The following is a 20,326-nucleotide window of genomic DNA, read 5'->3' as shown; positions in this document are numbered from 1 at the left end:
CAGAGGCAGTATTCTCACAGAGCTCACAGTAGTCACCACTCCATCAGCAATTCCGGAAGGGCTTACTCATACCCGGAGTTGGAGGGTGTGTGGGGGGGTGATTTAAATTGACCCAGGAACGAATCCATGAATTGAAAGAGTTTTCATGTGTGTGTTGATTTTAATGCTCATAATATACCTGTGATCTCATGGATGTGATTGCTTTAAAAGAGACTAAGTTTTAAAACACATGAATCAAAATAAAGAAAAATACTTGGTAGATAATAATACAGAGCACGGAGATGGCCAATAGAGTGAAGGATAAAGGTAGAAAGGCCAAAGTTTGGGTTACTTTGCTTATGCATTTTGCACTCACTGTGGAAATGTAGTTAACAACCACTAAAGTGGATTTTAGCGACGTGAGAATCGGTATCAGGGTTTTAATTCTCCACCACGACGAAATCTGTGTGGTATCCCATCTACGTATTGCGGAGGTGGTGTTGACTGAAAATCTAAATGGTCTGCAGGCCGGGCCGGGCCTCCTCCTGACGCCCAGCCCAGCCCCTCACCAGGCACCACTTCTCCGCAGTGAAACCCCTGGCGCCCAGAAACCTCACTGTTCATGCCAACATCTCCCGCACGTGGCTGCTGACGTGGAACAACCCGTACCCTCCTGAGAATCACCTATACTCCGAGCTCACCTACCTGATCAACATCTCAAATGAGAACGACCCCACGGATGTGAGTGGGCGCCCTGTGGGGTCTCTCTGTGACCTCTTGAGACTCAGACGGGTCGAGACTCAGGCTCTGGGGTGGGAGATGGGGAAAGTGACCCGCGATTGGACAGCAAACCCTGGGGATCTGGACCCCCAGCTTCTCCTCTGGCTCTATGCCAGGACCAGGCCCTCCACCGCTCCAGGCCCCTGATTCCCAGCGTGCACATAGGGGAGTTTATTTCCGGGCACTGTTCCTCATCTATAAAGAAGGACTCTGGACCACATTTGTTTCCCAGGGGGCGGGACACTTGGGATTTTAGGTGATACCTCCAAACACACTTAAATGAGCGAATCCCAGGGTGAGACGGTCACTCCACGCCCGTGCTCCTGCCCGACCCTGACTGTCAGGGGAGGCATCTCAGCTGAGCTGATCGGTTTACTAATCCTTCTCTTTAACAAAGAGAAGAGGCTGCAGGCTCAGAGCCTTCCCCCAGAAAACAAGTTCAGCCGAAATTTCATGCCGTTACGTGGTTTTGATTGCGTTTCCTTTATGAGATGCTCATGGCATTTCGTACTTGCTTTCCAGTCATAGCAGTGGCAGTGAGGTTCCATTTTATTTTATCTTATTCTATTCTGTTATTTTATTTTATGATGTTCCTTTTTTAAAAAACGAATGTATTGATATTTTTAAAATAGGGAGAGCTGATTTGTAGGAAACGATGAAGTAAAGAATCACAGGGGCTACACAGTGGGTGGCTTGGCCTGACTATTTTAGGTGCAACTGGGGGTGGAGGCCATTTGCAACCACCCATGTTTTCCCCTCAAATATTCCCATTGCAGGGATGCCATGTGAATACCAGGGGCCTCAGAGTCCTACAGAGCTGGGTTCCAGTACCTGCCCTGCCACCTGCTGCATGATCTTGAGGTTTTTGCTGAACCTCCTTGTGCCTCAGTTTCCCCATCTGTAACGTGGCGATAACAAGAGTACCCATCCCATAGGGCTGTGGAGAGCAGGCAATATATGACACAGACAGGCTCCCCTGTCATCAACGTCATCCTCCTTTTCTCCTGAGTGCCACAGGCCTTGGAAATCCCATCTGACTCTCCCTCCCGCGCCCTGGCCTGTTACTGTTGAGGGTCTGCTGGGAGCCATGCCCTCGTGTCCCGGGACCCAGGCTGGCCTGGCTTCGGCTGCCGGGGAGCAGGCCCCTGACATCTTGAGCTGTCACATCAGCTTCCGTCCCTGCTTCTTCTCTTCCTGGCCAAGCCGGGGGCGTGGCAGGTGTTGATTTATATCTCTCAGGTGTGGTTTTCCTCCTTGGCACTGGGCCAGGATGTGGTGTAGAAGCAGGAGTGGGGCAGCCAGGCTCTCAGAGCAGTCGAGAAGAGGTGGTTGGCACAGACGCTGAGGAAAGACACAGGGTCAGTTTTGTCAGTAAATCCCCTTCCCGTTCCTGGGCCTGTGCAGGATTCGTTCAGGGCATAACCTGGAGGGGAGAGAAGGGTACAACCTATAGGGCCCAAAGGAATATCAGTTATTTGCTTATCATGGCTGGATCCAGGTTCCAGGAATCTCCATCCTTTGGTCCTGCTTTATTCTATGTTGGCTTCACTTTTAGGCAGGCTCTTCCCTCATGTAGCTGCCAATACGTCTACTAGCAGCTCCAGGCCTGCATCTTAAAACCGCAGTGGGAAAAGTTCTTCTCTCCAGATAGTCCCAGTAAAAGTCCTGGGGCCAATGATCAGTTATCTGCCTGGGATCACACTGCCACTCAGTCGCAGGCTGTGGGCAGGAGACGGGGTGCTGGTGCAGTGTTCTCACTGGCCAGGGCTGAGTCACATGCCCACCTCTGGAGCAGGTCAGGTCAGCCTCACCCAAACCAGATGGGCTGAAAATGAAGGAGGGGTGGCTCCCCAAAGGAGATTCTGCGGAAGAGGAAACAGAGACTGGGCTGGCTGAAACACAGCTGGGTTCAGGCCCCAGCACCAGACTCCAGCCAGCGGACAGAATTGTGCCTGGGCTATGTCTTAATGGTCATGTAGGTGCTCGGGGCTGCCTCAGGCCTCAGAATTCCAGGTCCAGCTTCTCTTGCTGGTGGGGCAGAATCTACTGAGACACCCTTCCGCCATCTCTCCCTTTCCAGGGACAGAACCGGGCCTGAAGAATTCCCCTCATTAGTTATTGGCCAGAGATAGTCACATGCTCCTCTCTAACCAGTCACAGGCTAGGGAATGAAATAGCCGTGATTGGTTTAGACCAATGATAATTAACCCTGGAACTGGAGACAGAGGCTTACCTGCCCTGAGCTTTCGGTACCTGACCCCAATTGTGTAGATGCTGGGTGGGTGCCCAGCTGTGTTTGCTACAGTATTGCAGACACCACCTGTGGCTCAGACTGGTGGCATCAATTCTAAAAATATTAGAAACTCGCTGTGGAATTTGGGAAATGGAGATGCTCATTGTCCTGGATGATTTCTGGATGAGGTTCTATAATGGAGTTAGAGTTTTGGCTTGGGCAGTGAAGGATGTATAGGAGTTCTCTAGCTAGGGAATGGTAGGCCAGGTAGAGGGAACTACATGAGCCAAGGCTTGGAGGCATGAAAATTCATGGCATCTCTGAGGATTATGGGTCTGTGGGAGTGTGTACAGTGAAAAGGCAGAAAATGAGGCCACAAGCTTACTGAGGGCCATGAATGCCACGTTCATGATAATGTTGCGGGTGCTTACTCTGTGCCAGGCTCAATGTGTATTATCACTAATGACTGGGAAAGCCCTGCAGGTGGGAAGGTGTTTGTCTACCCATTTTAGTGACCAGGGCACTGAGGTTTGGAGAGGTGGAATGACTCGCCCAGTGTCCCACAGCTGGAAATGGCCAAGCTGGGATTTGAAGCCAGGATTTGGACTGAGGGACCTGTGCTGTTCTCTTCTTCCGGATCTTTCTCTCAGAATGGTCTCCCGAACACCTGGCCTTTTTTGTTAAAAAACACACCAACCACAAGTAGTTCCTCGGAAGCTCAATTTCTTTTTCTGTTTCTTAGTAAACCATTTCCCAATTCCCTACTCCTCTCTAAGGTGTGTGATTCCTTCAGTGAACGAGATCCAGCTGCTGCTTCCTGTTTACTGCGATTTAGAAAGAAAGGAACACCGGCAGTAAGAGTGTCCTTCTGTCCCTGCCCTGGTCTCCTCCTGTCACTTCCACCCTGTCCCCAGCTTCCCTGGAAAGTTCCAGCTGCCCTCCAGTTTCTCCAGCAAGCTGTTAGGACTTTGCTTCCTTGCTGTGCACACCTCCCCTCGGCTCCCTTTACACCAGACCGTTGCCCCCAGGTGCTTCCAACCTGCCAGCAGGAGTAGTGTTGCCAGGAGCTGGGAAGGGGCTATGGGGGATTGGAGGAGGGGCTGCGAAGGGATGGACCCTCCACTGGGGGAGAAGCCCAGGCAGAGGATTCAGGCCACTGTCGTGCTGTCAGAATCCATCCTGAACCCAAACTTTACTTCATTTTTTATTTTTTTAAAGTCTTAAAAATAAAAGTAATATTCACATGAAGTAAAAAATTCAAAGGCTACCGAAGGACTTAGAAAGGAACTATGTTTCTCTCCTAACCCCAATCTCCAGTACCTCTCCCAGAGGTTGACCACTGCTCCCCATCTCTTGCCAGGAGGGGAAGGCCAGGCTAGAGCAGGCAGAGGGTGTGGAGGCATGTGTGTCCTTCTAGAGAGAGTTTATACCTGTACGAGCAAATGTGTGTGTGTTCCTTCATCACCGTGAAGTTTTTATTATTACATGATAATATTACTGCAAACAGAACTGCTTTAAACAGCACATATTTATTGCCCCAGAGTTTCTGGGGGTCTGGAGTCTGGGCACGGCTCAGCTGGGTCCTCTGCTTAGGGTCTCACAAGGCCGCACACACAGGGGTTGGCCAGGGGATTGCTTACAAGCTCCTGTGATATTGGCAGCATCCAGTTTCTTGTGGGCTTTGAACTGAGAGCGTCGGGTTCTTGCTGACCTTTGTTGGGAGGCCGCCCGCAGTTCCTTCCCTTGTGGCCTTTTCAAAGCCAGCAAGGGGGAGAGAGTCTCCTAGCAAGTTGGAGTTACAGCCTTGCATAATGGAATCACATCCACGTAGTCCCTATGTATCCATCACCTTCACCATACTCTGTTGGTTAGGAACAAGTCTTAGGTCCCCCTGCCCCTTTAGGCAAGGAGAGGGGATTACACAAGGGCGTGATTCAAGGTGGGGTCACGGGGCCATATGAGTCTGTCTGCCACCATCACTATGCCTTCTCCCTCTATGTTTTGAACATGAAAGGCAACAGACAACACATACTAATCTTCATGTTACCTTTTTCACTTAACAACAGATCTTGAACCTTCCTTCCCAGTTGGGGCTAGGTTGGGCGGGACTGAGATGATGGGCCATTGTGTTTGGGCTTGACTTTGGAGCCTCTAGAGGGCCCTTGAAGGAGAGAGAGGGACACAGTGACCCTGTCTGTGCCTCAGAAAGATCACTCTCGTGCCTCCCGCATGCCTGGCCCTGTCCGAAGTGCTTACCTGTGTTAACCCCCTTAATCCTCACAGAAACCCTGGGAGGTAGGCACTTTTATTATCGCCATGTTGCAGAAGAAGACATCAAGGTCCAGAGAAATTATGTTACTTATCTAAGGTCACACAGCCAGAAAGTGGCAGTAGGAACTCTTACCTTCATTGTACAGATGAGGAAACTAAAACTCAGAAAGGTTCATCGACTTGCCCCAGTCACGTCAAAATGGCTGATCAGGGTGGGAGTGAGGGTCAGGATAAGGGCTGATTCCCTGACCCATCCTGCTCGATTCTGGTCACAGTTGTGGAAGTGACAAACAAGGGCCTGAAATTGGAGGAATAACCAAATACCTAGGCTGGTGGCTCTTACACATTGTGGGGTCAGCTAAGGACAGCAGCCCGGGTGGGAGCTGGTACCCCCCTCCCCCAGACTCGGTGCACTAATGGCTCCCTTTCCTCTACCAGTTCAGAATTTATAACGTGACCTACAAGGGGCCCACCCTCCGCTTTGCAGCCAGCACCCTGAAGTCTGGAGCTTCCTACAGCGCCCAGGTGAAGGCCTGGGCTCAGAGCTACAACAGCACCTGGAGTGAGTGGAGCCCCAGTGCCAAGTGGCTGAACTGTGAGTATCCTGCTGGGAGTCCTGAGCAGTCGGCCGCGCCACGTGGCTTGCAGGATCTCAGTTCCCTGAACACGGAACCAGGGATTGAACCTGGGCCACGGCAATGAAAGCCCGGAATCCTAACCACGAGGCCACCAGGGAATTCCCAGCAGTTAGCATCTCTGTTCCCCACTTTCATTCTGTGGCCAGAGACTTCCCCAAGCCAAACATCTGGTTTCCATATCACAGGATGCTCTAATTGCAGTGACGGAATTACCAACTGATGTGGTGTACTGGTCAGGGTAGGGTAGGTTACGGTAACAAACCTACGAGTTCTGTGGCTTAACACTGTAGAAATATGTTTCTTGCTCACATAACAATTCAACACGAACTTTGCTGATTGGTAGGTGGTTTTCCTCCCTGTGGCTCCGTCATTCTCTAGGACAGAGATTCTCAGCCTTTCTGTATCATGGACCCCTTTGGCAGTCTGGTGAAGCCTGTGGACCTCATCTCAGAATAATATTTTTATTTTTTTTAATTTTTAATTTTATTTTAGAGTATAGTTGATTCACAACGTTGTGTTAGTTTCAGGTGTCCAGCAGAGTGATGTAGCCATACATATTCATATATCTATTCTTTTTCAGATTCTTTTCCCATGTGGGTTATTACAGAGTGTTGAGTAGAGTTCCCTGTGCTGTACAGTAGGTCCTTGTTGATTATCTATTTTATATATAGTAGTGTGCATATGCCAGTCCCAACCTCCCAATTCATCCCTCCTCCCCACCTTCCCCCCTTGGCAACCACAAGCCAGTATAATATTTTTCAACGTATAAAATAAAATACATAGGCCTTCAAGGGAAACCTAATTTTATTGAAATGCGATTATAAAAAGATTTTAAAATATACTTGTTATCTAGGAATACATGCTTCTTTAATAACACATTAAAAACAGGATCTAGTGGTAGTTGTCATAAATACTGTAATTTCAAAGTAGGTGAACATAGATGGTATTTCCTGCTACTGCAGCTGTCAGGTGATTTGAGAATAGCTGTGACTTCTGATGGGGGCTAAGTAACTAACGCTGCTATTACTGTGGTTTGCTCCCTCTATTCCTAATGGGAGGAAATGCCAGGTTTCAGAAGTTAGTGAAAACAAAGATATCATTTCTTTCCCATCCAAGTTCCCAGACCCCTAAATCCTAACGGCAACCATGTTGGAGGTCTGTGGACCCCAAGTTAAGAATCCCTGCTCTGTGGACCTGCCATCATCTGCATCCAGCCAGCAGAAAGGGAATGAGAGCGAGGAGACCACGCCTGCTTCTTAAAAGTCTTAGCCCAGAAGTGACACACATCCCTTCCTCTCAAGCTCTATTGGTGGAGCTGGTCACATGGCCGCACATAGCTGTAAGGGATTCTGGGAAATGTAGTCCCTCACCTGGTAGCGGCATCCTCCAAACAACTCTTTGTGACTTTATCACACTTTTGCAAAAGAGTATTGAATTATCTTACATAAAATGAAGTCTTTATTTTATTTTTTTTGGCCGCGCAGCATGTGGGATCTTAATTCCCCCACCAGGGATCGAACCCATGCCCCCTGCAGTGGAAGTGCAGAGTCCTAATCACTGGACTGCTGCCAGGGAATTCCCCTAAAATGAAGTCTTGCCAGTGGACCTTCCTGGTTCATACAGCCGCTCAGTTACATCACCCCAGAGTCTTTTCTTTCCCTCTGCCATCCCTAGCATGGTAGCATTTTATCCTTACCCTTGTCACCTCATGGCCCCAAGTTGTCTGCTGCACATACCCTCATGCCCAAGACCCAAAGGAAATGGAAGTCTGCCACAAGGAGTGTATCCCGTGCATCTTTTATCATGAAACAAAAACATTTCCAGTCCTGGTGGCCTTTCCCTTGCCTTTCATTGTTCAGGACTGTCACGTGGCCTCTCCCAACTGCAAGGGAGGCTGGGAACTGAAATGTCTGAAAAGGGGACTAGTTTTGGCCCGTGATTGGCCCAAACCTCAGGGTGGGCACATTGCAGCCTAGCAAAGAAGAAGGGGAGATAGCTGTTGCGTGGTGGAGGCTGCCTCGGGCATCATCTGTACAATGGGGAGAAGGAAGGATTCTTCAAAGTGCTGGGCACAGTGATGATTGGCAGGTACCTCAACCCAACCCACCACACGCCCCTCTCAGCATCACCTATCCTGTTCCATGGATGCCTCTTGACCACCTGTCTCCCACTCCGGGCTGTGAGCTCTATGGGTAGTATCTGCTCTGTGTCTATATCTCCATTGCCCAGCATGGTGCCAAGCACACAGTAAGTGCTTAGGAAAGTTTTGTCAAATTGATTTGATTCTTCCTTTAACCTGGAGAAGGGAAGGGAAATAACTTGTATGGGACAGATACCATGTGCTGGACACTCATTATTTCCACAGATATTTCTTGAGCTCCTACTACGTGCTGGCCTAGTGGTGAACAAAATAGGCAAAAATCCCTGTTCTTGTGGAACTGACATTCTAGAGGGGGAGACAAAATAAACAAGTAAACAAAAATATAAATGAGATCTAGATCCCGAGGACAGTAATTCTGGGAAGGAAATAAAGCAGGGGAAAGGGATGGGAGGAGGCAACAGTAGAGAGGGTGTGAGGGAGAACTTTTGGGACCTGACAGTGAGCAAGGAGAGGGGGCCAGCTGTGTGAATGGACGTGCGGGCACGGCATCAAGTGTATATTAAATCGTACAATCCTCAGAACAGCCCTATGAGTTAAGTAGTTATTAACCCCGTTGTACAGAGAGGAAACCAAGGTACAGAGTGAGTGAGGGGCTTGTCCTGGGTCGCCAGCTAGTATATGACAGAGTCAGGCTTCGAACTGGGCCCGTCCAGCTCCAGAGTCTCTGCCCTTGACCTCACTTATTTCAAAAAAGAGAAAGCAGCACGTTCAAGATCCTGAGGTGGCCCCGAGATTTGGAGGAACAGGGGACAGCAAGGAGGCCGATGTGGCGAGGGCTCCATGTACAAGAGAGGGGAGTAGGAGGGGATGCAGCGGCCAGCTCACGCAGAGTCTTGGAGGATGCTTTCACGAGGCCTCGGTCTCCTGCTCTGGGAAATGGAGACCAGGCTGGACGCAGCGCGACGCAAGCTCATGGCTTCCCTCCACTTCCAGACTACGAGGCGACCTTGGAGCAGCGCCTCCCGCTGGGCGTCAGCATCTCCTGCGTCGTCATCCTGGCTGTCTGCCTGTCCTGCTATGTCAGCATCATCAAGTGAGTCCTGAGCTGTGCAGGAGGCTGCCAAGCCAGCCCCCTGTGGTGTGGAGTGGGTGGGAATTTCCCCTCTGATCTGTCAGCTTGCAGCCCTTTCATTCAACGATAGATGTTTATTGAGCAGCTACTATGTGCGAGGCACTGAGACCGACAGGGACCCTGTGTCCTTGGGGAGGCACAAGATGCCAGGCCACCAAGTAACCATGGCTGTTTTCCATAGTGATCCTTGCGCAGAAGGAGATATGCCAGGGCGAGGGGGTGAAATGCTCCAGGGCCTGTTTTGGATGGGGAGGCCAGTGCGGGCCGCTCTGACGAGGTGTTTGAGCTGAGACCTGACTAGGGGAAAGGAGCTGGCCAGGGCAGGAGCTGGGGGCAGGGCCTTCCTTTGGCAGAAGTGAGATGGATCGTGCCCAGGGTATGGCCCAGACCCTTGAAGGCACGTGGCAATAGACAGAGGAATTCTCGATGATTGTCCTGCAGAGTCAGACCTGGGTTCAGATCCTAGCCTTGCTGCTTCGTAGCTGTGTGACCACGTTTCTGAGCCTCTGTTCAGCCTTGGGTCCCTATTTCATCAGTCCCAAGAGTCCTAAGGGACTCCCCGATCACTCGGTGTAGGGGGACAGAAGGAGCCTTGTTTCCAGTGAGCTTGAGCCCTTGGAATCATGGAGTCTCAGAGCCTCGGTCCTCCCACCTCTGTAATGGGACGAGCGGGCCCCAGTTGACCACTTAAGGATGGCGATGGTTGAGGATTGATGTGAGCGAGGGTCTGTACTCTGCCGGGCACACAGTAGGTGTGTAGGGAATGCAAGGTCCCCTCTCCACGTCTGTTGCTGATGCCTCTGAGCCCCCCTGGGCTGGACTTTCTCCTTCTCTGAGCCTCAGTTTCCCCATCATCTGTCTTCCCTACCCTTACTCACTGTGTTCCAGTGCTCCAACCTTGCTGTTCTTTGAACGCCCCAAGCAAGATCTTCCCTTGGAGCCTTTGCACTCGCTGTGCTCTCTGCCTGGAAAGCCCTTTTTCCAGGCATCACCGAGACCAACTCCTCCTCCACCTACAGTTGCCTCTCAGAAGTCACCTCCTCAGGGAGGCCTTCCTGGATCGCGCTATTCCTCTCTAGTCCCTATCTTCTTTATTTTTATTCCTGGCACTTATCACCAGGAATGAATGACGTCACATAATCATTTCTGCAGGGTTTTTGCCTGTCTTGTTCACTGTGTGTCCCCGAGGCCTGGCACAGTGAGTGGTACATAGTAGGTACTCAATAAATGTGTGTTAACTGACTGAGTGGAGTGGGTGGAGGCTAATCCAGGGGGTGTCTGAGGACCTTCCCTCCCAGCACTGACGCTCCGTTGCTCCAGGCTGACCCAGGAAGGGAGAAGGAATACCTCAGCCTCTCAGGCCATCCCAGGCCTCTCCCCAGCACCTTATCCTCAGCTGCTCCAGAGTAAAGGTTGTTGAAGGGGAAACCCAGAATTCTCTCTCTGCAGCTTGAGTGTCTCCTGATTCCCTGGAACTTGTTCCCTCTGGAGCAGAGGCGGCCACATTAGGAACTCCACTCTGGGTAGCAGGATGCTGGAGCCCAAACCCGGCTCTTCTGCCCACCAGCTGTCACTTCACCTCCCTGGGCCTCAGTCTTCTCATCGGTAGAGTGGGGTTAGCAGTAGAACCTGTTTCACGGAGTGAGGGTGAGACAGCCAAAAAACCTATCGACATGATCTCTGACCCCTGATAAGTCTTGATGACTATGATAATTTTTATGGGAGGAACGTCAACCTGTTAGTGATACAGGGACCAACATCTTGTCCTTTTCTTTTTCAGGATTAAGAAAGAATGGTGGGACCAAATTCCCAACCCAGCCCACAGCCCCCTCGTGGCTGTTGTCATCCAGGATTCTCAGGTAGGAGAGGGGGTTGGTAAGGATGCTGTGCACTACGTGTACAGGGAAATACGACTCAAGATGTCTGGGATGTTCAGGATATTTCTTGGCTTTTGGGGTTGCACATGGGAAGTCAGGAAGGTTTCAGGGTAGGTTGAGTCAGCAGCTAGAGGCTTTCACTCCCTTCCCTTTGGCTCCCATGACTGTTCTTTCAGCCTGGGTGGGAGACAGGGGTTCCTCTGGGGTTGGTTTTTTCCCTCCCTTGGGAGGAGATGATCCCTGAGGTCATCGGCATGTCATCTCTTGGCAAGATACCTGTACCAGAGCAGGAGGCCAAAAGGAGAGGGAGAAGGGGACAGGCTTTCTGTATATTCCTCTTAGGAGCAGGAAACTGCCCCCCAAAACACTAGCAAATCTCTCCATTCTCATTGGCTTGAATTACATCACAGCCTCTTTCCTAAACCACTCACTTGTAAGGAGTGGGAATACTTGAGACCAACCAGGTGGCCACCCCTGAGCTACGGGTGGGGTCAGCTTCCCCAATGCGATGGCCAGGTGGAGTTTGCCTTAGTGCCATCAGGGTTCTCTAGGACAGGGGGAGGCGGGGATACAGGTCCCGTCTAGAACAGAAGGTCTGAGTGTCCTCAATTCTCCAGGGACCCTGTAGCAGGCTCTGGAGTCCAGTGGTACTGGCTTTGAACCCTGGCTCTGCCACTTACCTGCAGGTTAGACTTAACAAGTTGCTTAACTTCTCTGAGCCTCAGTTTTCTTATGTGGGTTATAGCAGTGGTTATAACAGGGCTGGTGTTGGAATTCACCAAGACAATCCACATGAAGTGTATATTACAGCGTCCTGCACATAGTGTCATTTATGTATCAGTTAGATTTTGCTGTGTAACAAATCATCCCAAAATTTAGAAAGTTAAAACAGTAGCCACTTATGTAGCTCTTGCTTCTGCAAGTCTGTAGTTGGGCTCTGCTCAGCAGTGGGGGTGGAAGGATCCTGGGTTTGGCTGGGCCTGTACCAGTGGCCTCACTCGCAGGTCTGGCAGGTGGCTGACACATCTGGGGCCATGGAGGTTACTAAGCCATGGATGTGTCTGTCATCCTTCAGCAGGCTGACCCAGTTAGCACAGTATCACTTCCACCACATGCTATTGGTCAAAGCAAGTCACACAGCCATGCCAGGTTCAGGGATAGGAGGAGCTTCAGAGACTGTGGCCGTTTTTACCATCAGCCACAGCAACTTAATAGTGCAGCCTCCTTAATTCTCAGAAAACTGAGGCTCAGAGAGGGGGAGTGACCTGATCAGACCTCAGACCTGTGTGATGTCAAGACTCAAAGTCTTCTCACGGCAAACACGTGCTGAGCATTGCTGGACGATAGGCTGGGCCGGCAGGCCTCTCGGCTCTGTGTCACTGGCTGTCTCTATGTTTTAGGTGTCACTGTGGGGGAAGCGGTCCCAAGGCCAGGAACCAGCCAAGTGCCCGTATGTATATGAACTTGGGTCATCGCCTATGTGGATTTGGAAGGGGATGGAATTGGGGTGGTGGGCCCCATCTTGAGAGTCTGCCTTATCTTCCTTGTTGTTCAGCACTTGTCCTGTGACACTAGACTTCAAGGGATAGCAGGGGGAGGGGTGGTCTGGGTAGGTCAGCTGCTGGCTGAGTCCCCTGAGTTTCACTGGGGGTCAGGTACATACTGAACCCCCTTGGGATGCCCAGTCTGTCCTGAGCAAGCCTGATGGGGGTAACAAGCAGGGCAGCTGTACCACTTGTTAAACTGTTGACATAGTGGCATACTGGTGGGCAGATACCACTATCCTGGACCCTTGAATATGCCACCTGGCCTCCTTAACCCCTCTCTCAGGGCCCCTTGAACCTACCCACAATCCAATAACTGAAGGGTTTATACCTAGCACAGCAGGGGACTCCAGGATGCTGCCCCAGCCCTAGGACTCCCCAGCCATTCTAATTGGTCCTTACTTATGCTATGGTGTTGATAGGTATTTTATTTTTATTTATTTTTTAACGTCTTTATTGGAATATAATTGCTTTACAATGTTGTATCAGTTTCTGCTGTATAACAAAGTGAATCAGCTATATGTATACATATATCCCCATATCCGCTCCCTCTTGCGTCTCCCTCCCACCCTCCCTATCCTACCCCTGATAGGTATTTTAAATACCATCATCCCTGACAAAGACTTCTCCTTATTCAATAGATTTGAGTTTGTATTATATGCCAGGCTCCAGAAATCCCAAAGTAAGACACAGGCCCTGCCTTCAAGGAGTTCCCAATCTAGTAGTGAGGGTGGACTGATAGATTATTGATTATAAAGTCTGGAAGTGTGTTTGCAACAGGCAGACATTGACACCCACCAGGGTTCTCGGCCTTCCCTAGTCAAGAGAAATTGACTAGATGCCAGACAAGAAATTCAGGCAAGGCTCTACTGGGGCCCCTGCTGCAATGGGGCGGGGCGGGGTGGGTGAGGGGCTGGGGGGTGTTGGAGAACAAGTAGCAGGTTCTCTTGCCCACTCCCCGAGGGGGGCAGGCGAGCTGGTTCCTGATGTGGGGTGAGGGTAGGGGTGTGTCCAGGGATTGGGCCGGAGGGGTGGCTTAGGTGTCCTGCCCACCCCTCTGGCGGTGTGCAGGCGGCATGCGCAGTACCCTGGTTTTGCTCCTGGCTCTTCAGAAGTGGCAGTTGCGTTTTTTGGCCTTTCTGTATCTTTTGTACAAGCCCCAACTGCGCTTGCAGCCAGTTTTTTTTAGTCCCATATAGTTTCTTTGTATTTTGTTGCTGGAGGTGAGGTTTGTCCACTTGCAAGCATCGTAGCACTACAGCAAAGGGTCCTGGGTCCCAGCCTGTCTCAACATCAGTCCAGGGTGATTTTGAGCTGGGCTTTGAAGGATGAATAGGAGATTTTTCAAGTGGAGAAACTGAACCCTGATCGAACTTTGCTCTTGTAGACACTGGAAGACTTGTCTTGCCAAGCTTCTGCCCTGTTTACTGGAGCATGGCATGGAAAGGGATGAAGATTCCTCCAAGGCTGCTAGAAATGAGTCTTTCCAGTGTCCTGGAAAAGTAGCATGGCACCCCATGGAGGTCAACAAGACAATCCTCTGGCCAGAGAGCATCAGCTTGGTTCGGTGCGTGGAGCTGTTTGAGGCCCAAGTGGAGAATGAAGAAGAGGAAGTGGAGGAAGATAAAGGGAGCTTCTGCCCATCACCTGACAGCAGCGGGGGCAGCTTCCAGGAGGGCAGGGAGGGCATCGCAGCCCGGCTGACAGAGAGCCTGTTCCTGGACCTCCTCGGGGGCGAGGTTGGGGGCTTTAGCCCACAGGGCTTGGAGGAGTCCTGCCTTCTTCCACCTTTAGAAAATCCAAGTGTTCAGAGGCCCTGGGCCACGTCCCCAAGTGTGGGGCCCCAGGAGGCATCGTCTGAGGACAAGGAGCCTTTGAACCCAGAGTCAAGTCCTCCAACCCAGAGCCCAGCCAGGCTGGCTTTCCCAGCGATGCCCGGCGTCATCGCGGACAACCCCACTTACCGCAACTTGAGCACCTTCCTGAGCCAGTCCTCAGGCCCTGGAGAGCTTGACTCAGACCCACAGCTGGCCGAACACCTGGGGGAAGTGGACCCCAGCATCCCCGCCGCCCCCCAGCCTGAGCCAGAAACGTGGGAGCAGATCCTGCGCCAGAGCGTCCTCCAGTGCAGGGCAGCCCCGGGCCCCGCCTCGGCCCCCAGCAGTGGCTACCGGGAGTTTGTGCAGGCGGAGAAGCAGGGCGGCGCCCGGGACAGCGGGCTGGAGGGCTTTGGCCCTTGCGGAGAGGCTGGCTACAAGGCCTTCTCCAGCGTGCTCACTGGCACCGCTAGCTGCCCGGGGACATCTGGGCTTGAGCCCAGCAGTGGGGAGGGGGGCTACAAGCCCTTCCAGAGCCTCACTGCTGGCTGCCCCAGAGCCCCTGCCCCAGTCCCCGTCCCCCTGTTCACCTTTGGACTGGACGTGGAACCCCCTCACAGCCCTCAGGACTCACTCCTCCCAGGCAGCACCCCAGAGTACCCTGGTTTGGAGCCAGTGGTCAAGGAACAAGACAGCCAGAAGGCCCTGCTATCCCCGGAGCCAACCACAGACCCCCCCGGGGATGACCTGGGCAATGGCATTGTCTACTCAGCCCTCACCTGCCACCTGTGTGGCCACCTGAAGCAATGCCACGGCCAGGAGGAACGTGGCAAGGCCCACATCGAGGCCAGCCCCTGCTGTGGCTGCTGCCGTGGGGACGGGTCCTCACCCCCGGTGAGCCCCCTGAGGGCCCTGGACACCCAGCTCGGTGGGGCTCCATTGGAGGCCAGCCACTCTCTGGCCTCCCTAGCACCCTTGGGTGTCTCAGAGGAGGGTAAGTCCCCCCTGTTCTTCCAAACTGCCCCCAACAATGCTCAGAGCTCAAGCCAGACCTCCACGGTGGTGGCCATGCTCTCCCCAGGGCCCACGTGCACGGACGCTTCCTAGGTGCGTGCCCACTTCTTGCTGGAGTCTACAAGCGAGGACTGGGCCTTACCCATGACTGCGAAGTGCCTCCCTCCAGAAGGCAGCCCGGCTGGCAGGGTTCCGAAAGACTCAGGGAACCCTGCTATGAAGTGGTGAGGTTGTCCAACACTGGGGCTACGGAGACCGGCCGTCCCCGGCTCCCAACGTTGGCCCGGGCTCGCCACGTCCCATGGGAGTGGAGGCACCTGCAGAGACCAGGAGGTTCCCGGGCGCCTTGGCTTGTGAATGAGCTGTTGGTCATTTCACGGGTCCACAGCTGCCCCAGTGGACTATCGCTGTCACGCTCAAGGTGTGTTTTGTCCACCGAGTTGCTCTGTTACTCGTGTCTTGCCCAGGCCTGGGGTTAGCTGCCACCATCTCACTGGATCGGATGCTGAGCCTAGAAGCTAACCAAGCCAATGGGAGAATGACTTGGGAGGCCTTGGGAAACTGAGGTCCAGAAAGGGTGGTCATTTGCCCAGAGACGCCTGTTCATTTAACAGAGGTTGACACTGGCAGCAGAGCCTGAGCTGCGGAGGGGCGCTTAGTCAAGTGGAGTTAACGAGGACATGAAAAATTGTGATTACCGAGCAGTGACGGCGTGCTGCCAGTTTCCCACACAGCTGTAAGGTTGGGGGTTCCTGTTAATCACTGGATCCCCAGAACAAGCATGCCTGGTGACCTTGGGGCCGGTGTGTGCCCCCATGCGTGCCGTTGCTGGCATCGGTGGTTCAGAGGGAGTGGCTCAGGTCTCCTGATCCAGCGAGCTGGGCGTCCAAGATGCCGACACCAGGCACGTCACCTGCACCTCGGCCCCGACCTCAGGTTGAGTAATGTGCATTGTTTGTGTGCATCTCAAAAATTGTTTCATCACCTGGTGTTTGTGTTTGCTGAGGAGGGTAGAATGGGAGGGGATGGAGTTTTGTATAAATAAAGGTTCTTTACCTCCTTCCCCACCCTCCCCACCCCATTTATTAAACAAACATACTGCCAGTCACCGTTGCGAGTGCTTTATCTCTATTAACTCGTAGAATCCTCCCATCCAGAGGTACTAAGACCAACCCAAGAGGTTAAGTAACTTCCGGTCTTCTTGGGTTTCCCTGAGACCAGGATCCAACTGCAGTTTGTTGAAATAGGTGGCGATCCCAGGAAGCCCTGCTTGGAGAGCGGGGAAAGGAGGCAGGGAAGGGCAGGAGGCAATAAAAGGTGTTATCGCACAGAGTGCCAGCGCGGGCAACAGGTGCTTCACGCCGCGGGGGAGCTTGGGCAAGCCAGGCACAGTGCATGCCTAGAGGTGGGGAGCTAGCTGTTTGTCCACCAACTCCCATCTGTCATTGGTGGAGGGCTGCTGCCAGGGGCAACTCCCCAGCACTTCCAGCTGCTCCAGGAAAAATTCCTCCGATTGAGAGCTGGGGGGGTGGGGGAGGAGCGGTGTTGGAGCAGCTTTGGGCACGTGGAGATGTGGACAGGGCTGTGATTGGCAGCTGCCCCTTTGCCAAGGTCACACAGCTAGTGGCAGACCCATAGCTGAGCCGTTGCTCAGCCTCTTTGTAGGTGATCCCTGCTTAACATCTGGGCGGTCGGTGTATGGAGTGGGCCTCAGACAGGCAGGCAGGGGATCTTAAGCTCCTTTGTCTGCGATCACTGTGTCTGGGTAGCCGCCCTGACTGCCACGCTTGCAAAATGAAGGGCTCGGCTGTTTGAGGTTCCTTCCTGCTCTGGCATCTTACGTAATACATTACAGAGGTGACGGGGACCTCACTACCTCACATGCAGCCTAATGTTTGTGAGAACTGCCTCCTTTGTGCTGAGCCCAAATCTATCCCTTTAGCTGCCTGAGTCACCACCCCACACCCACGGTTTGCAGATGAGGGAAACTGCTCTAGAGAGGAAAAGGGACTTGCCAACGTCACACAGTGAATGGCAGAACCTGAACTAGCCCTCTGGACCTTTTGTCTTCAAGAGTTCTTTGTAATAAAATATAATAATTTACAATAAAAATAACTAGTTAGGGCCAAGCAATTTGCTTGGTGTCGTACGCTGACTGTGTCACAGCTCTAGCGAGCAGGTTATTATCCCAACTTTACAGATAAGGGAGCAGGCCCAGAGAGGTTGAGGTTTAGCTTAGGGCCACACAGCTGGGAAGTCCGGGAGCCAGGATTTGAATCCAGGTCTGATTGCAGAGCTCCCAGCCACCATGGTGTACCATCTCATGTACAGCATGGCACTGACTCGATTGTCAGCTCTGATTAGCCTGCGGGTCATCTCAGAAAATCAAATTTTAAAACTAAGCAGCCAGTGGATAGGACTCGGTGCTTTCACTGCCGTGGCCCAGGTTCGATACCTGGTCCCGGTATCGGGATCCCGCAAGCCTCGCGGGGTGGCCAAAAATAAAATAAAAACTAAAAAAACCATGCAGCCAACCAAGAAAATATATTTGGGTGAGCGCTGGAGAGCTGGTTGGATTGCAAGTCCAACAGAATTGAGACTGACTTATTCTATCCCCAGGATCTTAGGAGGAAGACACCCAACTTGTCAGCTGAGGCTCATATTACAGAATATGGGCTGGGCTTTGGGAAACTAGAATGGAGAACTAGGCAGAGACACCGCCCATCTCTTATCCGGATTTCAACCCACCCTGCCAGGTTCAGGGAAGCTGGAGAGAGGTCACCGTTCTGGCTTCCCCAACCCCCTTCTCCATCTTAACACAGGGAAGGAGGAAGCGGAGAGAGCAGGAAACACATCCCACTGATGTTTACTGAGAACTTACTATGGGCCAGCCACTGTGCTGGATGTGAGGAAACTGAGTGACACAAAGTCCCTTCCCTCTTGGATCCTACAGTTCAGTGGGGTAGACAGAAATGTAAAAGACAAAAGGAAAAAATAGGAGTCTGAGATGGGGGGGTTAGTGGAGAGGTCTTTAAGGAGGTGACATGTGAGCTGAGCCTTCAGTGACTAGAAGAACCAGGATGGACTGGAGGAAGAGCATTCCGGGCAGAGGATAGAGCAAGTGCAAAGGCCCTGGGGCACAAGGAGTTTGGCGTGTTCCCAGTAAGAAAGATCAGCTACAGCGCAGTGAGCCAGGGACAGTGGTGAGAGATAAGGTCAGGCAGGATGGGGGACTGGAGTGAGGAATTTATATTTTGGCTTAAATGCACATTAGCCCCACCCACTGAGAAACATGGTCCAATAGACACCCATCTCTCTTCAATCTCTCCAGTCCCAAACGTAATCCATCTATAAGCAGGAGCCCAGGAGAGGAAGTGGAGGCACTGGAGATGTTCCTCCAATAGGACTCCCTCTCACCTCGCAGAAGTGGAGAACTAAGGTTCCTTCTGACAACAGTGACGGGGGTGGTTAAAATCCTCCTTGCTGCTCTTCTCACTCAGGAGTGAAGTGAATCCCACCAGAAATGTGTTGATTAGCACAGGGGAGTGGCTGGCCGCCAGGGTCTTCCTTGGGAATTTCTTTGATAAAAGACTTTTAAAAATCCCCTTAAAATCTGATCTTGACCTCCCAGGCATGTCTCCAAGTTAGGCAGGGAACCCAAGGGTCTTCGGGGTGTGAAGTCCCAGCCCCCATCTCTGCTCTCTCTGTCTCCTTAGTCCTGCCTGTGTCTTCATTTTTTTTCATTTGCAAAATAAGAAGGATAATAAAATCTGCATTGGAGCGTTGTCCTGAAGATAGTCTGCATTATCATCATCTTCATCATCTCCTGGGTTTACTCCAACCTGGCGGGGGCACAGGTAACAAGAGTGAAAAGGTACAACCAGTTTAGAAATCTAGAATTCTCAGCCTCAGCGACTGCTCTGGGCTTCCTCCCGTGGACCAAAACCAACCAAACAAACAGAATGTTGCCTGCCGTTCAGTCAACAAAGAATGGTGTCTGCATTCTGGTAAACAAACATAGTGCCCACCATCAAGGCTTCAGCCACTGCAGCTGCCCCAGGACAGTGAGCCCCGAAGGGAATTCGGGAGAAAAACAGGATACGCGCCCTAGACAGTTAAGATGCCCGGACTCTCGCATCTTCCCAAACACAGAAAAGCACTAAAATCATTAACTTGAGATGTCTGCTTTTTCTTGTGATTAGCAATAATCTTTCGACGTTCTACTACATGTTTTGTTTCAGCAAAAACTCCTATAGATCCAGGCTGCTCTCTTACCTCTTCGGAACAGTTCCTCAGAGCGCTGAGAGGCTGTATCCCAGGCTATATAGTTCTCAGTAACGTCCCTGAATAAAACATAATTCTCAGCTTTTACGGTGTGCTTTTTTTGTTTTGTTTTTTTTCAGTAGACACTCCAAATCTCCCTGGTAAGCCCCTGATGACTCCCACTGCCGTTAGTTGATCCTGACATGGGAGATCCCCAGCTCATGCCCGCCTCCCCCATGCTCTCTGGCTTCTGCCTACTCCTTCAAGGTCAGGGCTTCTCCAGACTAAGCCTGGCTAGTCACTCCTTCATTCAAATATAATTACTCCCTGACAGCAATTGTTAAAATAAATTTCTCAAATTATGAAAGTGGATCAAAGTTTTATTTTAGATTTTTAGGGAGGGAATCAGAAAAAAAAGAGAGAGAACATTGGTTCAAGGAACAATCTTAGTGTTACCAAATGCAAGTTCATGTGCCGGACACACAGTGAGACCAGCAAACCAGAGCAGAGAAAGGTTTATTGCAGGGCCGTGCAAGGAGAGTGGATGGCTTGTACTCAACCCCGAACTCCCCAAAGGGCTTCAGCAAAGCATTTTTAAAGGCCAGGTGAGCGGGGGGAGGGGGTGGGTGGGCGGGGGCGTCACAGGGTGTGTGATCAGCTTGTGCACAGTTTTCTGA

General features: G+C 51.8%; 1 protein-coding gene across 8 annotated transcripts in view; it reads left to right on the top strand.

Moving 5' to 3' along the window:
- IL4R (interleukin 4 receptor) overlaps window positions 1–16,457 on the top strand; it is a 37,946-nt gene extending 21,489 nt beyond the window's left edge. For all 8 annotated transcript variants that reach the window (XM_082669655.1, XM_082669652.1, XM_082669653.1 and 5 more), the window contains 6 exons: window positions 569–720; window positions 5,702–5,858; window positions 8,996–9,095; window positions 10,915–10,993; window positions 12,412–12,461; window positions 13,943–16,457. In XM_082669655.1, the coding sequence (XP_082525781.1) occupies window positions 569–720; window positions 5,702–5,858; window positions 8,996–9,095; window positions 10,915–10,993; window positions 12,412–12,461; window positions 13,943–15,479 (2,075 nt within the window). In that variant the 3' untranslated portion in view covers window positions 15,480–16,457. The remainder of the gene's footprint in view (window positions 1–568; window positions 721–5,701; window positions 5,859–8,995; window positions 9,096–10,914; window positions 10,994–12,411; window positions 12,462–13,942) is intronic.
- The last annotated feature ends 3,869 nt before the right edge of the window (window positions 16,458–20,326 follow it).

This window comes from Grampus griseus, assembly GCF_964374135.1.
Source record: "Grampus griseus genome assembly, chromosome: 14".
Classification (NCBI taxonomy): Eukaryota; Metazoa; Chordata; class Mammalia; order Artiodactyla; family Delphinidae; genus Grampus; species Grampus griseus.
The sequence above is the reverse complement of the archived record's forward strand: the minus strand, read 5'-3'. Positions and strand labels throughout refer to the sequence as shown.